The sequence below is a fragment of the Somniosus microcephalus genome, chromosome 4 (genome assembly GCF_052327205.1).
Source record: "Somniosus microcephalus isolate GS21.2 chromosome 4, FLI_Smic_1.0, whole genome shotgun sequence".
NCBI classification, from domain to species: domain Eukaryota; kingdom Metazoa; phylum Chordata; class Chondrichthyes; order Squaliformes; family Somniosidae; genus Somniosus; species Somniosus microcephalus.
This window is the reverse complement of record NC_140990.1, coordinates 253,754,082-253,770,458: the sequence shown is the minus strand read 5'-3', so window position 1 is coordinate 253,770,458 and position 16,377 is coordinate 253,754,082. Positions and strand designations below refer to the sequence as shown.

The 16,377-nt window shown below is 44.8% G+C and overlaps 1 protein-coding gene across 9 annotated transcripts in view; it reads right to left on the bottom strand.

Annotated features, from left to right (window-relative positions):
* The window catches only part of myo3b (myosin IIIB), an 884,551-nt gene that overhangs the window by 539,879 nt on the left and 328,295 nt on the right, over positions 1–16,377 (bottom strand). For 6 of the 9 annotated variants that reach the window (XM_085986241.1, XM_085986237.1, XM_085986235.1 and 3 more), the window contains 3 exons: positions 16,089–16,236; positions 13,951–14,104; positions 2,980–3,090 (listed from right to left, as the gene is read on the bottom strand). In XM_085986241.1, the coding sequence (XP_085842367.1) occupies positions 2,980–3,090; positions 13,951–14,104; positions 16,089–16,236 (413 nt within the window). The remainder of the gene's footprint in view (positions 1–2,979; positions 3,091–13,950; positions 14,105–16,088; positions 16,237–16,377) is intronic. The other 3 variants (XM_085986242.1, XM_085986238.1, XM_085986239.1) reach the window with 1 other exon arrangement.

The following is a 16,377-nucleotide window of genomic DNA, read 5'->3' as shown; positions in this document are numbered from 1 at the left end:
GTTGCGGCCAGTCATTCACTGCTCCGACACAGGCTGCGTTGTGACCCCCCTCCCGCCAAAGACAGTAATCAGTGTAAGCAGTGAAATCAGTGAAACTGACGAAAACTTGGGCTTTTCCACGGTAATATCGCTGTTAAAAAAAAAATTAAACGTTAGGCCTTGTTGGATTAGGTGTAACTGAGATTTTAGCGTATTGACTGCTAAACAAATGTTACGGCCCTGAAAAATTAATTTAAATTTTGTGGAGTGTCAAATTTCTCCATTGCATTTACAATTTTTAGGAAACTTCAAAAACAATAATTTTTTTCATGATATTTCAGGTTATATTTTATCCCCATGAGAGCCCCTATCTTTGTTTTGCTCTCTGTAACATTTTTTTTAAAGTCTGGATAAAAGCAGCTTCTCATTTCCTGGTTCCGTCTGTGAGTGTTCTGCAATGTGCTTGGCTGCTTAGACAGCTTATTGACATCACAGCAGATCGCATTAGGGAATCCCCATTATAGAGTGCTGAAATCACTTACGCCTCAAAAAAGGCATACTTCTCGCCACAGAGATGGCGAGATCTCTGTGGGCAGCTTTCTTCGGGGCCAGTGGCAAACGCCTATTTTTCGCCACTGACCACATATTGCGGCGCAATAAAGATTCAATGCAAAGAAAGCAATAAAGATCCAAAAATGAACTCTCCAAAACTACAGCAAAAAGTCTGGCAATGTAACTTTGCCAGTACTTCCAGTGGATGAACACCAGCAGGAGTGTGCTCGGTTCCAGGTTTTAAAGGCGCACAGCACTAGCACTGTCGCAATGATATAACACATTGGAACGCCGGAGACAGCAGGGACATAAGAACATAAGAAATAGTAGCAGGAGTAGGCCATTCAGCCCTTCGAGCCTGCTCCACCATTCAATAAGATCATGCTGATCTTCTACCTCAACTCCACTTTCCTGCACTATCCACGTATCCCTTAATCCCTTAATATTCAAAAATCTATCGATCTCTGTCTTGAATATACTCAACGACTGAGCATCCACAGTCCTCTGGGGTAGAGAATTCCAAGGATTCACCACCCTCTGAGTGAAGACATTTCTCCTCATCTCAGTCCTAAATGGCCGACCCCTTATTCTGATACTGTGGCCCCCTGGTTCTAGACTCCCCAGCCAGGGAAAATATCCACCCTGCATCTACCCTGTCAAGCCCTGTTAGAATTTTGTATGTTTCAATGAGATCACCTCTCATTCTTCTAAACTGCAGAGAATATAGGTCTAGTCTACTCAATCTCTCCTCATAGGACAATCCCCCCATCCCAGGAGTCAGTCTGGTGAAACTTCTTTCACTCCCTCTATGGCAAGTATATCCTTCCTTAGGTAAGGAGACCAAAACTGTACACAATTCTCCAGGTGTGGTCTCACCAGGGCCCTATATAATTGCAGTAAGACGTCTTTACTCTTATACTCAAATCCTCTTGTAATAAAGGCCAACATACCATTTGCTTTCCTAATTGCTTGCTGTACCTGCATGTTAACTTTCAGTGATTCATGTACAAGGACACCCAGGTCCCTCTGAACACCAACATTTCCCAATCTCTCACCATTTAAAAAATACTCGGCTTTTCTATTTTTCCTACCAAAGTGGATAACTTTACATTTCTCCACATTATATTCCATTTGCCATGTTCTTGCCCACTCACTTAGCCTGTCTATATCCCCTTGAAGCCTCTTTGCATACTCCTCACAACTTACATTCCTATCCAGCTTTGTATCATCAGCAAACTTGGATATATTACATTTGGTCCCCTCATCCAAATCATTGATGTAGATTGTGAATGGCTGAGGCCCAAGCACTGATCCTTGCGGTACCCCATCAGTTATAGCCTGCCAACCCGAAAATGACCCATTTATTCCTACTCTCTGTTTTCTGTCCGTTAACCAATCCTCAATCCATGCTAGTATATTACCCCCAATTCCATGAGCCCTAATTTTGTTTAATAACCTCTTGTGTGGCACCTTATCGAATGCCTTCAGAAAATCCAAATACACCACATCCACTGGTTCCCCCTTAGCTATTCTGCTAATTACAATCTCAAAAAATTCGAACAGTGTTGTCAAACATGATTTCCCTTTCATAAATTCGTGTTGACTCTGCCCAATCCAATTATTATTTTCTGAGTGCCCTGTTACCACGTCCTTAATAATAGATTCTAGCATTTTCCCTACTGCTGATGTCAGGCTAACTGGTCTGTAGTTCTCCGTTTTCTCTCTCCCTCCTTTCTTAAATAGTGGGGTTACATTTGCTAGCTTCCAATCCGCAGGAACCATTCTAGAATCTATGGAATTTTGTAAAATGACAACCAATGCATCCACTATCTCTATAGCCACCTCTTTCAAAACCCTAGGATGTAGGCCATCAGGTCCAGGGGATTTATCAGCTTTCAGTCCCATTAATTTCTCCAGTACTATTTTTTTTTACTAACACTAATTTCTTTCAGTTCCTCATTCTTGCTCGACCGTTGATTCTCCACTATTTCGAAGGAAGATTTTTGCGTCTTCTTCCGTGAAGACAGACAGAAAGGGCTGGATTTTACCAGGCCCGAGGAGGCGGGTATGGAGGCAGGACTGCTGGGAAAGTGGCAGAATTTGGGGGCGGGTGGCAAACCCACTCCCAACCTGCCTCCGTGCCCTCTTGCCAGGAAGCAGGAAGCCGTCCTGCCCCGGGTCCCGTCTCCTTAGAGGCGGGAAGGGATTAAAGCCTATTAACTGCCTGTTAACATGTAGTTAACAGGCAGAAAATAGGATTATCCCCATTTTTCATCCTGAAGTGCGGGTTTCTCGACCTGGGGGAACCCCGCCGGGGTATAGGAGGCGAGTAGGAGGTCTGTGGGGTTCGGAGGGGTCTGAAAGTGCGATGTAGAGGTGAGTGATGGGTGCAAGTGTGGAGTGGTAATATGTGAGGTGAGTGTAAAGTGTTAGAAAATGTTAACTTACCTTTGTTGCTACCTTTGCCTTCAGCCGCTGTGGAGCCGGAGTCCCCGACATCTCCAATGTAGAGATCACAGATTGGCTGTTGCATCCTCCGGTACAGCAGCCAGCTGATTTCTGCAAAGTAGAAAGGTTTGATGAGTCCTGAACACAAGGACTCATCAAACTACACAGAATGTCAGTGTTTGACAGCTTCACACGATGACATTTCTGTTAGATCCGTCATTCTGAGAGTATGATGTTTTTCAATAACCACACAGATGCTGTAACTTAACAATCAACAGGTATTTACTGGAGTAGGGTAGTCTCAAGACTGGGGGTACAGAGGCATGCTCAAGGCTTATATACAGGTGTGGTCTCTGCCAGTACTACAGTATACAGGAGCTGTAAAAGTAGTTCTCTCTTAAAGGTACATACACTACAATTCCTCCCCTTTTAGGCAGTACCCATAATATTCAAATAACAATTAACACTTTAACATGTACATTAAACAACAATAGTCCATTTATAGATTCAGTCTTTGTGGCGGCTTCCTGATACTTTCGGGATAGCGCCTTTCCTGAGGTTCTTGTTCTTGGTGCGGAGGCGATTCTGGCCCCTTTTCATCGGTTAGTTCATTGGTTTCCACTGCTACTGGTTCGGAGGTAGATGCTACCGGTATGTCGGGTTCATCCCCAGGTACGCGAGACATGGGGTTGACTCGTTCCTGTGACGCTAAGATCTGATCGACGTGGCGTCTCACAATGTTCTCCCCGACATCCACTGTGTACATTAATGGCCCCTGCCTTGTGCATATCGTTCCGGGTTGCCATTTCTCTGTTCGGTAGTCACGGGCCAAGACTGGTTGTCCTACGTTGAAGCTCCTTGTCGGCTTCTCGTTGATGTGCTGGAATTGTTTATCCTCAACATTTCTTCGCACATTTGGTCTGAGCAAGTCCAGACGAGATCTCAACCTTCGGTTAAAGAACATCATGGCTGGGGTCTGGTTGGTAACTGCATGTGTCGCGTTTTGGTAGGCTAATAAGAAATTGTCCACCTTATGCTGTAGTGGAATTTCATCGTCGCACATGGCCTTTATCGCCTTCTTAAAGGTTTGTACGAACCTCTCAGCCAATCCATTTGTGGCTGGATTATACGGGGCGGATGTGTAATGCCTTACCCCATTCCTTCTCATAAATTTTTGAAACTCTTCGGACACAAACTGTGGTCCATTATCAGAGCAAATCTGCTCTGGCAAGCCATTCCTGGCAAATATGGTTCGTAGGACTGCAATAGTTTTCTCTGTAGTGGTTGAGGACATTTTTATCACCTCAGGCCATTTCGAATGAGCATCCACTGCTATTAAGAACATTGAGTCCATGAATGGACCAGCGAAATCAATATGCACCCGTTGCCATGGAGAGCAGGGCCACTCCCATGGGTGTAGAGGGGCATGTGGTGGTGCATTTTGGACCTTCTGGCATCCTGAGCAGCTCTTGGTTAGGTCTTCAATTTGTTGATCGATTCCCGGCCACCACACAAGCCCTAGCAAGGCTTTTCATTTTCACTCCCCCCAGATGACCTTCATGAAGCTCATTTAGCACTCTCTCCCTTAACTTGGGTGGAATCACCACTCTGGATCCACACATCACTGTCCCCTGGCATACTGACAGCTGTTCTCTTCTGGATGAGAATGCTGGCAACAGTGAGTCGCCATGTGTTGGCCATCCCCTCACCGTCAAATCATATGACCGAGACAGCGTCGGATCATTGCGGGTCTCCTTCTCTATATCCGCGTTCGTTACTGGCAATCGTTCAATTATTGACGAATAAAATATCTCGATAGGGTCCACTGCTGGTGCTTCCTCCACAGTAGGCAGTGGCAGGCGCGATAGCCCATCAGTGTTTCCATGCTGTTTCGTGCCTTTATATTCTATTTCATATTGATTCGCCCCTAGAAACAGGGACCATCTTTGTAGCCGCTGTGCAGTCATCACTGGAACGCCCTTCTTAGGATTAAAGATGGAGACAAGTGGTTGGTGGTCAGTCAGCAAGGTGAACTTCTGCCCATGCAGATAGTGGTTGAATTTTTTTACTCCCCATACTAGGCTGAGGGCCTCCCTGTCAATCTGGGCGTAGTTGCGCTCGGCTGAGGTTAGTGACCGAGATGCAAAGGCTACTGGCCTCTCCAACCCGTCTGGGAATTTGTGCGACAGCACCGTTCCAATACCGTAGGGTGATGCATCACATGCCAAATGAATTGGTAGTGCTGGGTTGAAATGGGCCAACACCTCTTTTGATGTGATCAATTCTTTACACTTCTGGAAAGCTCGTCTACGTTCGTCATCCCACTTCCATGGTACCCCTGTTTGCAGTAGGGTGTTCAGTGGGTGTAATACCGTGGACAAATTTGGTAAGAACTTATGGTAGTAGTTTACCAGCCCGAGGAACAACCTCAGTTGTGACACATTTTCCGGTGCTGGAGCCTTGACTACTGCCTCAATCTTTTCAGGGGACTTATGCAACCCCTCTTCATCGATGAAATGGCCACAATACGAGATCTGCTTCTGGAAAAACTCGCACTTGTGGCGATTAGCTCGTAGCCCATATTCCTTTAATCTGGTGAGCACCTTCTCCAAGTTGGCGAGGTGATCACTGTCATTTTCGCCCGTGACCAGGATGTCGTCCAAATAACACTGCGTCCCTGGAATCCCTTGCAGGACTTGATCCATCGCCCTTTGCCAAATAGCCGGAGCCGATGCTACCCCAAACACCAGCCGGTTGTATTGATAGAGACCTTTATGAGTGTTGATCGTAAGGTATAGTTTCGAGGCTTCTTCTACCTCCATTTGCAAGTACGCCTGGGCTAGATCAATTTTGGTGAAGCGTTTACCTCCAGATAGCGAGGCGAAAATATCCTCAATTCGTGGAAGCGGATATTGTACCGTGTGAAGGACTGGGTTCGCTGTCACCTTAAAATCCCCACAGATGCGGACCTTCTTTGGTTCCCCAGGCGTATTACTCAATGACCTCTTCAGTACAGGAACGATGGGTGTAGCCCACTCGCTCCAGTCTACTTTGGACAGTGCTCCTGAACATTCCAACCTGTGGTGTATGTGCCTTTAAGAGCAATTGTGGTGTATGTGCCTTTAAGAGCCCCAGGTGTGCGTAATGCCGGTAATTGCCACTTGGGCTATATAAGCCTGTGTACTGTGTATATCCTTTAGAACCCCTCCCAGACTTGCTTAGTAAATACCTATGAACCAACTCCTGTCTTCAGTGTCTTTATCTACACACGGACAAAAATTTACCTTGCTGACTGACCATCAACCCCTCATCTTCATATTCAACCCTAAGAAAGGTGTCCCCATTATGACGGCACAAAGACTACAGAGGTGGTCCCTTTTTCTAGGGGCACACCAATACAACATTGAATACAAAGGGTCAAAACAGCATGGGAATGCTGACGGTTTATCGCGCCTGCCGTTGCCAACGATAGAAGAGGCACCTACAGTAGACCCAGTAGAGATATTCCACTCTACCATAGTGGAATGTCTACCGGTGACAAATTCTGCCATTGAAAGGGAGACCAGAAATGACCCTACTCTCTCACGGGTCTACGATTTAACAATGAAGGGATGGCCAGCACATGGCGAACCACTGTTGCCAGCATTCTCGCAAAGAAGAGAACAGCTGTCAGTGTGCCGAGGAACCTTGATGTGTGGATCCAGAGTGGTGATTCCACCCAAACTCCAGGATAAAGTGCTAAAGGAGCTTCACGAGGGGCATCTGGGTGGAGTGAAAATGAAGAACCTAGCTAGGGCGTTTGTATGGTGGCCAGGTATCGATGGAGACATCGAAGACATGACCAAGAGCTGCCTAGGATGCCAGAAGGTCCAAAATGCTCCGCCACAGGCCCCTCTACATCCATGGGAGTGGCCCTCATCTCCCTGGCAAAGGGTGCACATCGACTTTGCTGGTCCATTTATGGACTCAATGTTCTTAATCGCAGTTGATGCACACTCCAAGTGGCCGGAGGTAATAAAGATGTCCTCCACCACCACGGAAAAAACCATCACAGTATTAAGGACCATATTTGCCAGGAATGGGCTGCCGGAACAGATATGTTCTGATAATGGACCGCAATTTGTGTCCGAAGAATTCAGAAAGTTCTTAAAGAACAATGGGGTAAAGCACTACACGTCCGCCCCATACCATCCCGCCACCAATGGATTGGCTGAAAGGTTTGTCCAGACCTTTAAGAAGGCCATAAAGGCCATGGGTAATGAAGACATAAAACTTCAGCACAAGGTGGATAACTTCTTATTTGCATATAGGAATGCAACACATATGGTTACAAACCAAACTCCCGCCATGATGTTCTACAATAGAAACCTAAGATGCCGGCTGGATTTGGTCAAGCCCAACATCCGAAGGGACGTGGAGAACCGGCAGTTTCAGGGCATGAATGAAAGGCCAACTAGGGCCTTCCAGATAGGCCAACCGGTTTTGGCCCGGGACTACCGTACCGAGAAATGGCAGCCTGGAACTATCTGCACACGACTAGGACCACTGATGTATACCGTGGACATCGGAGAAAGCATAATAAGGCGCCATGCTGACCAAATCATCAAGTCATCCGAAAAGGGACAACCTACACCACCACGCTATACATCTAACGATGAAGTAGAGATACCCATATCTACCTCCGATCCAGTGATACTGGAACCCGATGAACCCGACACTGGCCTTCAAGCCGAATCAGCCTTGCCAGAAGAACCTACTACACCACCAGAAACTACTACACCCCCGAGGCGTTATCCGGACCGAGTCAGGAAGCCTCCTGAGAGACTAACTTATAATTAATTAATACAGCAATGTATATTATTTTGCATATAACATGTAATTAATAATTACTTAAAATATGATGTACTAGTTAGCTAGAAGGGGAGGAATTGTGGTGTATGTGCCTTTAAGAGCAATTGTGGTGTATGTGCCTTTAAGAGCCCCAGGTGTGCGTAATGCCGGTAATTGCCACTTGGGCTATATAAGCCTGTGTATTGTGTATATCCTTTAGAACCCCCCCCAGACTTGCTTAGTAAATACCTATGAACCAACTCCTGTCTTCAGTGTCTTTATCTACACGCGGACACTACACAACCCTTCCAGCTCTGCTTCGACGGCTGGTCTGATCGCATAAAGCACTGGTCTGGCCTTCAGAATATTTTGGGCTTGCATTTTCCTCTATTTTAATCGTTGCTGTTATGCCTTTTAGTGTTCCGAGTCCCTCCTGGAACACTTCTTTTGCGTCAGTTAGCATTTTTGACAGTCGTCCAGGTGTGACGTCGTCATCCTTTTTGGCCTCAACCTTCAGTGCCTGTATGGAATGCCAATTTAATTGTATCTTCCGGATCCATTCACGTCCTAGCAGTGGTGGTCCTCCATCTGGCAATACATATATGTCCATTTTAGGTATTTCCTGGCCTTTGTATATCACTTTCACCCTTATTTTTCCTTTGGGGTAGACTTTTTGCCCCGTGTACATCTTCAAGACAATCTCTGTAGCTTTCAAGGGTATATGTGAAAATAGCCGCTTGTAGTCCCTTTGGTTTATGACTGTTAGGGCTGATCCTGTGTCCAATTCCATTTTCACTTGGACTCCGTCTATCTTGAGTGTAACCCAGATAGTCTGGTGATCCTCCATTTTGGTTACCTTATGTAGTTTCAGACAACCCAGCTCCTTGCTTCCGGAGTCTGTGTCACTTTTCTGTTCGTCTGAACTACTGTCCATCACCTTGTGTACCTTTTTGTACTTCTTGCTGTTGGTTTTCTTCCCAGACCTGCAGACTCTTGCTATGTATCCTGCTTTTCCACACTGTCTGCACACTTGGTCCTTAAACCAACAATCCTTCTGGTCATGTGTTGTTCTGCCGCAGCGATAACACTTCCCTGTTCCATAGGACATTTCATTGGTGCCATATTCTTGCGGTCTCCGTTGTATCTCTGCAGCGCCCCTTGCGGCTGCTTCGTGTGATACTGCCATACTGAAAGCCTTGTCCAGCGTAAGATCCTTTTCTGATAGAAGCCGTTTCTGGGTTCCTTCACTTTGCAGCCCACACACAAACTTGTCCCTTAACGTATCTGCTAGTCCCACTCCAAACTGGCAGTGTTTCGATAGCTTGCGCAGTTCCGTTAAGTACTCAGCATTGCTTTCGTCTTTGTGTTGGTTCCTTTTATGGAACTTAAATCGTTCTGCTATCAGCAGCGGTGTGGGGTTTAAGTGGTCCTGTAGGATTCCTACTATGCTTTCGAAATTCTTGTTCACAGGCTTCTCTGGGGTTATTAGGTTTCGCAGTAACCCATAAGTTTTTGCACCCATGGAATTTAACAAAACCAGTGCTTTCCTAGCATCTGGCACTTCATTCGCCCTGCAGTACACCTCAATACGTTCCACATATGTCGCCCAATCTTCGACTTCATTGTCGAACGTAGAGATACTGCCACTCTTCGGCATCCCTGGGTGTGATTTAACTGTCAAAAATGGCGTCTCCCGTGCTTTCCCTTCTTCTCCGCTGGCACAAAATGGCGTCTCCCGCGCTTTCCTTTCTTCCCGCGCTCGCCCTTCTTCTCCGCTGCGGCTTCTAAAAATGGCGTCTCCCGCGCTCTTCCTTCTTCTCCACGGCTCAATGGCATCTCACGCGCTCTCCCTTCTTCTCCCCGTGGACACTGTTCAGCCCTTAAGCCCTGGCTGTGCTCTGCGCGTTTTTTTTTCTGTGCGCCTTTCCCGTTTCCGCCGCTCAGTCCTGAACCCGGCTGCTGCTTTACCCTCTCTCTCTCCGTTTTGTTTTTCCTCGACGCCGCTCGGTTTTCAACCCCCGGCTGCGCCCTGTGCGCTTCACCCTCTGTCTTACCCCGTCGACGCTGCTCGGCTTTTTCTCCGCCGTCGGTCGGCTCCAGCCACCGCTGTCCGGGAAGGGTCTGCGCTGTACCTGTCGTCAGTCTGTTGCTGATCGTCATGGCTGGGGAACCAAGCCCGGCTCTCCACAGCCTCCCCTGCGATGTTCACTCTCTGCCGGACGACTGGGCGGTTGCTCGTGGTCGACGCCCGTGCTTCTGGCCTCGACTTTCTTCCACCGCCCTCCCGGAGCGAATCCTCGAAGGGAAATGCAGAGTTGCAGGTAGATTCAAATCGCCACTCGTCGCCACTGTTAGATCCGTGATTCTGAGAGTATGATGTTTTTCAATAACCATACGGATGCTGTAACTTATCAACAGGTATTTACTGGAGTAGGGTAGTCTCAAGACTGGGGGTACAGAGGCATGCTCAAGGCTTATATACAGGTGTGGTCACTGCCGGTACTACAGTATACAGGAGCTGTAAAAGTAGTTCTCTCTTAAAGGTACATACACTACAATTTCTTCTTTCAAAAATTCTTGACAGATGACACATCATGCGTTGATGTGCTCTGTCACTGACTTCCCCCTAATTGGCCTGCTGAGCCCGCCGGGTGGGCTTAACATGGTCAATCAGGGGAAAATCCCGTTGGTTGGCCAGAAGTTGATGGAGGCGGGACTGAAACCCGGCAAGCAGCAGTCCCACCTCCAACACGTCTCCATTCAAAAATCCAGCCCAAAATATTTATTTAATTTCTCTGTCATTTTCTTATTCCGTATTATAATTTCTCCTGTCTCAGCCTGTAAGGGACCCACATTTACTTTTGCTAATCTTTTCCTTTTTACATACCTATAGAAGGTTTTACAGTCTGTTTTTATGTCTCTCGTTAGTTTACTCTCTCATTCTATTTTCCCTTTCTTCATTAATTTCTTGGTCCTCCTTTGCTGAATTCTAAAATCCTCCCAATCCTCAGGCTTGTTTTGGCAACATTATAAGCCTCTTCCTTTGAGGTGGACACACCTCCAAAACCATAAAATTAAAGGCACTAAGGAGGCTAGCATCATGGATCAGTGCCAGCTCCTGTTTCCTCAGCACAGGCCCAGTGGAAAATCCGGGACAAGCACAAATTGGATACACATCCTCAGCTGCCAGTTTTCCATCATCTTTACTGCCAGCGCACAGGAGCAGAATTTCAGACCCTATATGAATGAGTAGCAGTCTAATAACCGTACAAAGTATGATCTTAGAAGATGCACACTGAATAGAAAGATCTACACTCAATGCTTATCCTACTATCATATATAGCGGCAAAATGAAATTAAAACTGCAGCACCCAAAATCATGCAAACCCACGACCTTGTTTAACAGAAAAAAGGAAAACTAAACACGGAAAATTAAAACCATTCCATAAACTTATACACTCAGAAATAGTGGGACTGAAGATCATCATGCAGAAGAGGTAATCAGGGAGCTTAATGGCTTTCCTTATATATTAATGTTTCTATATCACAATATAAAAAGCTGCATCCTTTTTTTCTAGTCTTTTTTGACCAGCCATTGTGAGTCTCTACCAGGTAAGTACATTTGAATTTCATGCTGCATATATTATCTATCTCTCTCTTGTAAATACAGTTTGGGTATAAGCCTGAAAATGACTGTGAGCACTGTTATTGTATGAATGCCTAACATGCAGAACTGTTAACTTTTTTAATGGGTTAACCCTCGAGAGAGGAATGTAATACAAATGATCAAGCATTCATATGATACCATTATTAATTTCCAGGCAATAGGCTCTGCCTTGAAGGTGACTTGTTATGGTTTATTCTTTCAATTAAAATGAGTAACATTCAGAAATTTTGGAAAGGAGTATTAGTGAATAAGAAACATGATCCATGCTTCCGTTAAACATGCCTTGAATATGTTGTGCATACAGTTCATTGCGCGCTCTCTATAGCCATATACTCTTACATTTCTTCCTGTCTGTATTCCTTCATTTCTTAATTACCCAACTGATAGCATCTATCGCACAACATGGAATGGAATATTTATTTTATTTTATTCATTCCTGGGATGTGGGCGTCACTGGCAAGGCCAGCATTTATTGCCCATCCCTAATTGCTCGAGAAGGTAGAGGTGAGCCGCCTTCTTGAACCACTGCAGTCCGTGTGGTGAATATGATGAAGCTAATTCAATCAATTTATCATAAAATATGGACTCAAATAGATCTAACTGCACGACAAGGGATACCACCGCAACAGGGAAATAATTTTGAACACATTTTACATTGAACCCTTTTCTATTCACAGGATGAATTGTGATCATTATTTAATCGCTATTAATTGACCAGGTTATCAATTTTACTTTTACTTCTTACTAGATGGTCAATTCTAGCTTGACCTCACAATCCTTCCTGTTATACCTGACCTGGGACTGGTCAAAGCTGACTGATGTTCTGAACCTTGCTAAGCACAAAATTCCTCCCCTGGTGTTGTACACGGGGGGCGCTGACTTCAACCCCAGGCTGGTTTTGGATGGACGAATAACTTTATGAGTTACAAACTCACCTGCCACACCGGAAATGAGGCCTGGCCTGTTTTAAGTCTCAGACCTCATTTAAATCCTGCTGGCCACTTCCCACCCATTCCAGGCAGAAAGTAAGCAGGAAGCGATAGATTTAATAAATGTTTACTCTGAAAGAACACAATAAAAGTTATATTTTTATTGTGTGATCTTATGTACCCAAATCTAAATCATATTCTCTAATAAAAATCACGCTCTGTGGGCAATGTTCCCGCTAAGCTGCGCGGTCGCGCAGTCATCTGCAAGGTCCCGCGCAGGCCGCTCACCGGCTTTTATGTTGTAGATACCGCGCATGCGCAAACATTTGAATGGGCCGTGCATTTGGAGAGACAGGCTGTGCAGGAGGCAGTGCAGCTTAGGGGGGACATTATCTGTGGGTATATGATTCGCCAAATGTCCTTCCCTCGCATCATAAGTTTACAGTACAGTAGGAGGCCATTCAGCTTGTTGTACCTGTGCCAGCTCGATGCCATTCACAACTCCTCCGATAATGAAACAGCCCATGTCGACCTACAGCAGACCTTGGACTATATCCAGGCTAGAGCTGACAAGTGGCAGGTAATATTCACACCACTTAAATGCCAGATACTAACCATCTCCAACAAAGAAAAACCCACCCACCTCCTCCTGACACACCACCTTTGCCCAGTCCCCCATCATCAACATCTTGGGGGGTCACTAGTGACCAGAAGCTTAACTCAGCCAGCCACATAAACACCAGGGTAACAAAAGCAGGGCTGGGTACCCTGAAATGAGTGGCTCACCTCCTGATCCTTAAAGCCTCTTCAATATCTGCAAGGCTCAGGTCAGCAGTGTGATGGAATACTCACCTGGATGGGCGCAGCCATAACAATAGTCAAGAAGCACAACATCATGCAGTTTGCAACAGCCCACTTGATCAGTCATCCTGCCACTGAGCTCAGTATTCATTCCCTCCACCATCAGCACACTATGGTTCTAATATATACTAGCTACAGGATGCCCTGGAACAATTCACCAAGCTTACTTCAACAGCACCTCCCAGTCCCACGACCTCTACCAATGGGAAGGACAAAAGCAGCAATATCTTGGGAACCTGACTTGGGCATATATCACCATTGCTGCATCATCACTGGGTCAAAATCCTAGAATTCCATTCCCAAGACCATCATGGGAATACCATCACCAAAAGGACTGCAGCAGTTAAGAAGGCAGCCACCACTTTCTGAGGGCATCGAGCAATAGACAATAAATGCAGCCTTGCCAGCATTGCCCACAAAAAAATAAAATTGATGGCAGACCCGTGAACTTCTATGTCATTACCCTTTTGAACGCCCTCCCTAAAACTTTCTACCTCTGCACAATTTTTCTCGACCTTTAAAAACCTTGTCAAACTCTAACCCTTTGACCTGCCTTTCAGTCATTCCGCAAACTTTTCCTTCCTGGCTTGGCATTTTAAATAGACCTATTTTTGTAATATATCTTGGGCCATTTTTTGTGTTAAAGGCCCTGTATAAATCTAAGTTATTTGATGTTATTCTTACCTACTAGTGTCTGGTCAGATGCTTTAGGGAAACGGCTCTCTTCGTCAAGCAGAGACAACAAACCCATTGGTTTCTGAAGAAACATGTCCAGTATTGGTCGATTATCCTGATATTCCACAAGTGTGGCATCAATTCCCTCATTTTGGTATTCAATCTACAAGTGATCATAAGCATAACTTTATGAACTAGAAATATAAAATAACCCTGACCATGAACAGCTTCTTTTAAATTGACAGATCACCTTTTCTTTAAACATACTCTACCTTCTGCATGTGAAGAGTATCATAGAGTCAGGTAAAAATAACACTGAAACAACCCTTACTAAATTATGCTAGATAACATTTTCTATAAAGGGTAATGAATTCAGATTATTAATTATTATCTTACTAGTGCAAATTCAAATTTCACTGCGCACCACAGCATATTCTATTTCTATCACTTGTATATTTTATAAATATAGCATTACTCATTCAATAAGTAATAGCTACAAGTTCAAATTAAGCAGTGTAAAAACATTTGCAGTACAAAAATAAGCCTTGATTTAAATCTGGGAATCTGTATCAATGATTATCTACTTGTTTCAAGAAAGAATTCACCTAAGTCACATTTCTATAAAGTCAAACTTGTTTTCACATTAGAATATTAATGCACTACTTTTATTATACTCATACTGAACTAAAAGATGATTCGAAATGATTCAAACTTGCTAAATAACTGAATGTCAAACCGAAGGTATAAAGAAATAAAAAAGTAAGCCACCTATATAAGTAAACCCTTGGGAGAAATTTTCATGCCACTTCTGGCCCGCTTGCATTTAAAAATGGGGCAGTGACAATGACCAAAATCAATGCAGGAAAAGCTGGATGGAGCTTTGGGAGACATTTTTATGGCAGTTGCTTATGGGTTTTGCACCTTAAAGGCATTCAAATTGAATGCATTTGCTGTTGTAGGTTCTGTACACATGTTGCCTGCTGCTCATTCCCAACGCTAATACCCCTCCCCTTTAAGGTGCTGCTGGAAGCTCTTCACATTCGGCTGTCTCGCCCAGTTATCTGCCACCAGATTGGCGAGCTGCCTACTGGGAAACGTGTTTTACACCGGCAGGTCACCAACTGCTGTATAATTAGGACCTCGGACCAAAATCAATCGGGTCCCACACTGACTCCTCTCGGCAGACACCCCCTACCCAACATCCACCCAAATAATGCAAAAATTATCACCCCCCTTGTGTGCATCCATACTGCATGAGAAATTAATCTATAGTGCATGGAAAATGAATGTCATATTTCAAAGTGTAACATATGCAGAGTATGTGTCATACTTGCAGTGAAATTTGTACCTTGAAATGTTGCCATTGTTTAATAGTTATAGAATTTGTAATGTTTTACAATGGTTAGAGTGGCTGCATTCTTGTCTGTGGATGATGTCACAAAGGGGCAGCATGTTAATGAGAAAAAGGAAGGGACCAAGGACAGATCCTTGGGGGACTCCAGAAGTAATGATGTGGGCTTGGGAAGAGAAACCATAGCAGGAAATGCTCTGGCTACGATTGAATAGGTAAGAGTGGAACCAAGTGAGGGTAGTCGCACTGAGCAGGACAATAGAGGAAAGGCATTGGAGGAAGATGGTGTCTTGGACCACGTCAAATGCTGCAGAGATGTCATGGCATGTGATCACCGCAAAAGTCTGTGCCAGTTTCTTAGTTAGCTGTTTTAATGCTCATCAACCCCCTCCCCAACTGTTCCATCAACATGAGATGATGGCTGCTACCCCTTGCACTCTTGGCTACCCCACCACACATGAATAGCTCAAGTATAACCACAGCCATGGGACCACCAGGAAACATCACTGAGCACACTATTGGGCTACTGAAGCAAAAGTTCAGGTGCCTGGATAGGTCTGGGGGCTCCTTATAATATGCCCCGCATATAGGAAGTATCTTGTTCCTATCATTTTTATTTATTTATTTATTCGTTTATGGGATGTGGGCGTCGCTGGCAAGGCCAGCATTTATTGCCCATCCCTAACTGCCCTCGAGAAGGTGGTGGTGAGCCACCTTCTTGAATTAGGAAAATAAAGGGAAAAAAAGCTCTTTGCACTGCTTGAGAGACTTTGGACCACCTTCTAATTGTGTCTACCTGTTCAAGAGCAAAGATGTGTTGGTTGAAGTAAAATTGGATTTGTTCATTGGCAATATTGATACAGAGTTGCTCAAAGGAGTTCTTCTTGAAGTTTTCAAACCCAAAGATGTCCAGAATCCCAACATTCATTCCACTTTCAGCATTGCTAATGAAAATTAAATTTAAAACAATTATAAAGCAAAACCTAAAAAGAAAATTATCCAGCAAAGATCTTTATCATGGTTAGCAAGGAACATTGGACAATAGTAGCCAGAGTTATGTTCCCCTTCACATACTTGATATCAGC